This window comes from Dipteris shenzhenensis, chromosome 22 (genome assembly GCF_047967505.1).
Source record: "Dipteris shenzhenensis isolate YYH24624 ecotype China chromosome 22, Dip_SZ_1.0, whole genome shotgun sequence".
NCBI lineage: Eukaryota > Viridiplantae > Streptophyta > Polypodiopsida > Gleicheniales > Dipteridaceae > Dipteris > Dipteris shenzhenensis.
Genome location: NC_141617.1, coordinates 7,433,990 through 7,438,773, shown reverse-complemented (window position 1 = coordinate 7,438,773; position 4,784 = coordinate 7,433,990). Strand labels below are relative to the sequence as shown.

At 44.4% G+C, this 4,784-nt stretch overlaps 1 protein-coding gene across 1 annotated transcript; it reads left to right on the top strand.

Moving 5' to 3' along the window:
* The first annotated feature begins 1,344 nt into the window (after nucleotides 1-1,344).
* On the top strand, nucleotides 1,345-4,077 carry LOC147887676 (pentatricopeptide repeat-containing protein At1g03540-like). The gene is made up of 4 exons (XM_087393085.1): nucleotides 1,345-1,854; nucleotides 1,951-2,026; nucleotides 2,153-3,422; nucleotides 3,522-4,077. Exons 1-4 carry the CDS (start codon nucleotides 1,345-1,347, stop codon nucleotides 4,075-4,077), a joined length of 2,412 nt encoding a protein of 803 aa, XP_087249211.1.
* The last annotated feature ends 707 nt before the right edge of the window (nucleotides 4,078-4,784 follow it).

Genomic DNA, 4,784 nt, shown 5'->3' with positions numbered 1-4,784 from the left:
GTAGCACAACAGCCACTACGCCACCATAGGTAGCACACTATGCCACGTGGTAGAGCAGTAAGGAGGCTGCCTCTTCTCAGTGGTATATATAATATATATATACACAAATATATATATCTATCTATATAAATATAAATAAATACACACACAATTCTCAAATATAAATAAATATCTACACACACACACACACACACACACACACACACACACACACACACACACACACAAAATACATAGAAATAAATATATCTAAATATAAATCAATAATATAATAATAAGAGAGCGAGAGAGAGAGAGACTTGGAAGGAGAGGGAGAGAAATAAATAAATAAATACATATATAAAAAATATGTTTTTAAATAAATTTATATTTATATAAGTATACACACGCACGCACACACACACACACACACACACACACACAAAACACACACACACACACACACACGCACACACACACACGACAATATTGAATAGTTGAAAATTTGTGGAAGGGTTTCTATGATTCCTGAAAGGGTTTCTTTTAAAGGTACTGATTGTAGACATAGCTCTTCATCTATGGTGCCAAATTCTTTTGGAGATTCCAAAGGGAAGGGGGAGTATCAAATAGTTGAAAATTTGTGTATATAAAACTATCCATCGTGACACTTGAATATTCCAAGAAGCTAGCAAGCTTGTTGCTGTAAGGAATGAATTGCTTCGATGCAAGTCAATGTCTTTTGTTAAAAAGCTAACGTGTGTATGTGTGTGTGTGTGTGTGTGTGTGTGTGTGTGTGTGTGTGGAGAGAGAGAGAGAGAGAGAGAGAGAGAGAGAGAGAGAGAGAGAGAGGGAGAGAGAGAGAGAGAGGTTGGCAACAAGGCAATAAGGCGGCAGGGAGGTCTTCATATATACATACATACATACATACATACATAGAGAGAGAGAGAGAGAGAGAGAGAGAGAGAGAGAGAGAGAGAGAGAGAGAGAAAGAAGCTCTGCAATTGGAAAAAAGTTATGAAGGGATGTCACATCGGAGAAGATTGCTATAGAAATCACAAATTATCTTAAAAGTCCTAAACGTTTGAGATTTATAAATGAAACCTTAAGTTTTATTAAAGGTAATCTATGATCGCAACTTTGAGACCAAGCGGAGCGGGTCTCTAGCTCATTGTAGATGGGTCAGGCTACTCGTTAATACAATTTTGAATGTTTTACGGCCAATTTTTTTTCAAATTGCAAGAAATCAGGACATCTAGGGTGAAATTGATAAGGTAATTTCAACAGTAGAAAGCTGCATGGTTTTGTGCCTTAGAGGATACTTTATAGCTCGAGCACAAAAGCTAGTAGTGGCATTTGCATCAATGCATGGCATTCTTCGTCAGTTCTTCTTTATCTGGCACGCCCAGATTCTTGGAACCAGACAGGGCAGTATGCTACCCGGCTAAGTATACACAATTAAACTTCGGTAAGCACAAAAACAAGGTCCTGCGATCGTTGCCTCTCCCCTCTTTGAGATGGATGACATCCGAAGTACACGGTGGGTGGATGCTCAAGTGGGTCAAGGTTGCAGAAGAGATGCTACGCCAGCTAGGCGATGGGAACCATCACATTGCCCTTACGAGGAATGAAGGCTGTTGTCCTAGAGGCTTCAATGAGGAGATCCTCGGTCAGCTGGGTCCAGAGACTGATACTGATACCTATGCCTCGCTTTTGAGGCGTTGCACAAAGGCTAAATCCTTGTCTGAGGGTGAACGTGTGCATGAACACATGACTAGGCATGGATATTCCGACAACAGATTCTTGGGTAACCTTCTCGTCCAAATGTACAGTAGGTGTGGGAGCCTGCACTATGCACGTGCTATATTTGACAGCATGGTCTATCGAAATTTGTACTCTTGGAATATTATGATCGCTGCATATGCCCACGCTGGGCATGGCAAGGAGGCTCTACAGCTGTTTGGTCAAATGCAGGCTCAAGGCGTAGAAGCTGGCAAGATCACCTTTATCCACGTTTTGCAGGCATCTGCCATGGGGCAAGACCTACAAGGTGGACGAAAGATCCATGCTACTATTCTTTGCACTGAATTGCAGTCAGAAGTTGCTATGTGGAATGGGCTTGTCAACATGTATGGCAAGTGTGGGAGCCTAGATGATGCAAGGGCTGTGTTTGCAGAGATGCCATTGCGGAATGTGGTCTCCTGGGGTGCCATGATCACAGCGTGTGCCCAGAATGGGCATGGCAAAGAGGCCCTACGACTGTTTGGTCAAATGCAAGCTGAAGATATCAATCCAGACAAGGTCATGTTCACCTGTGTTTTGGATGCGTGCACCAGTATGATAGCCCTAGAAGATGGTCAAGAGCTCCATTCTATTATTATTGGCAATGGGTGGGAGTCGGAAGTTGTGGTGGGGACAGCTCTTGTCAATATGTATGGCAAGTGTGCAAGCCTGGAAAATTCCAGGGCTGTGTTTATAGAGATGCGGCTGCGGAATGTTGTCTCCTGGAGTGCTATGATTGCAGCATGCGCCCAGAACGGGCACAGTGAGGAAGCCCTACAATTGTTTGGTCAAATGGAGGGCGCAGGCATCAAGCCAAACAAGGTAACATTTGTCTGCATTTTGGATGCATGTGCCAATGCGCCAGCCTTGGAAGAGGGTCGAGAGATCCATGCTACTAGTGTTGGCAATGGGTGGGAGTCAGATGTTGTTGTCGGAAATGCCCTTGTCAATATGTATGGCAAATGCAGGAAACTAGATGATTCGAGGGCTGTGTTTGCAGAGATGCCACTGAGGAATGTGGTCTCCTGGAGCGCTATCATCACAGTGTGTGCCCAGAATGGGCACAGCAATGAGGCCCTGCAACTGTTTGGTCAAATGCAGCATGAAGGCATGAAGCCACAGAAAATCACCCTTATCTGCGTTTTGGAAGCTTGTGCCATTGCATTAGCTGTAGAAAAGGGCCGAGAAATCCATTCTATTATTGTTGGTAATGGATGGGTGTCAGATGTTGTGGGGAATGCCCTTGTCAGTATGTATGGAAAGTGTGGAAGCCTGGATGATTCCAGGGCTGTGTTTGCAGCGATGCCACTGCGGAGTGTGGTCTCCTGGAGTGCCATAATCACAGCCTGCACCCAGCATGGGCAGGGCAAGGAGGCTTTAGAACTGTTTGGTCGAATGCAAGCAGAAGGCGTCGAGCCAGACAGAGTCACCTTCATCTGTGTTTTGGATGCATGTGCCAGTGTGGCAGCCCTAAAGAAGGGCCGAGAGACCCATGCCACTATCATTGGCAATGGTCCAGAGTCAGACATTGTTGTGGGTACAGCCCTCGTCAATATGTATGGCAAGTGTGGCAGCCTAGATGATTCAAGGGCTGTGTTTGCAAACATGGAAAAGCGGAATGTTGTCTCCTGGAACACCATGATTGCGGCTTGTGCCCAGAATGGGCATGGCAAGGAGGCCCTACAACTGTTTGGTCAAATGCAGGCTCAAGGCACCCAACCAGAGAGTATCACCTTTACCTGCATTTTGGATGCATGTGCCAGTTTGGCAGCTCTAGAAGAGGGTCGAGAGATCCATGCTACTATTGTTGGCAATGGATGTGATCCAGATGTTGTTGTAGGGACAGTCCTAGTGAATATGTATGGCAACTGTGGGAGTGTGGATGATTCCAGGGCTGTGTTTGCAGACATGCCACTGCGCAATGTGGTCTCCTGGAGTGCCATGATTGCTGTGTATGCCCAGAATGGACATGGCGAGGAGGCTCTGCAAACATTTCGTCAAATGCAGGCCAAAGGTGTGAAGGCAGACAAGATCACATTTGTCTCTGTGCTTACTGCATGCAGTCATACAGGTCTGATTGCTGATGGATGGGGATATTTTACCTCTATGAATAGAGACCATGGCTTAATTCCCTCGGTGGAACATTATTTGTGCATGATTGATCTTCTTGGGCGTCAAGGACTATTGAAGGAGGTGGAAGACTTGATCATCAGCTTGCCAATTGAACGTCTTGATTCACCATGGTTGAGCTTGCTTTCGTCATGCAAAATTCACAGTGATGTGGAGCGAGCTGCACGTGTTGCAAAAATTTGTTTTTGATACCAGGAATGCTTCACCATATCTATTGCTAGCAAGCATCTATGCATGCAGTCAGGTTTGATGGTTAATGAAGGTGAGAAAGGCAAGGATTGATAGTGGTGTCAGGAAAGTGCCACGTCATAGTTGTAGTGAGGTAAATAATGTGGTGCCTGATTTTGTTATTAAAGATAGATCACATCCTCAATAGGAAAATTGCACGGGTTGAGTAGGTGCATAGAGGAGGCAGGATATGTGCCTGATACAAATGTGGCACTGCATGGTACGAAGGAGAGGATGCAGACATTCTTTGCTACCACAGCGAGAAGCTGGCCATTGCTTTTGGCTCTTTCCACCCCGCAAAGAACAAATATTTCATCACCAAAAGCCTTCTTGAGTGCTCTGCTTGTTGTTCTACCATGAAATTCCTCTACAAGGTGGATCAACAAAAAATAATTGTAAGGGATGCTAATTGTTTCCATTATTTTGAGCATGAAGTATGTTCATTCTTGGTAAGGTCTTGTTCCTATACACCTTGTTGATAAAAACTTGAGCATGGCGAAATGCATCTCTACATTTAATTGATTTGTAGTGTTATGGAGTGAGAATTTTGTTGTCAGCTAGTCATTTGTAATGTCAAGCATGGTGGAAATAAAATATCAAGCTTTGTAGGGAGGGGATGTCTTGCTGTCTGTTAAAAGCTTACTGACATGATGTACGTGTGTCTGGAT

Excerpts from the sequence above, each read along its gene's own strand:
- LOC147887676 (XM_087393085.1), top strand. The coding sequence starts at position 1,345 with ATGGCATTCTTCGTCAGTTCTTCTTTATCTGGCACGCCCAGATTCTTG. Across the intron at positions 1,855-1,950 it reads GTGCTATATTTGACAGCATG|GCTCAAGGCGTAGAAGCTGG; the intron begins GTCTATCGAAAT and ends GGTCAAATGCAG. Across the intron at positions 3,423-3,521 it reads GCGGCTTGTGCCCAGAATGG|TTTGGCAGCTCTAGAAGAGG; the intron begins GCATGGCAAGGA and ends TGCATGTGCCAG.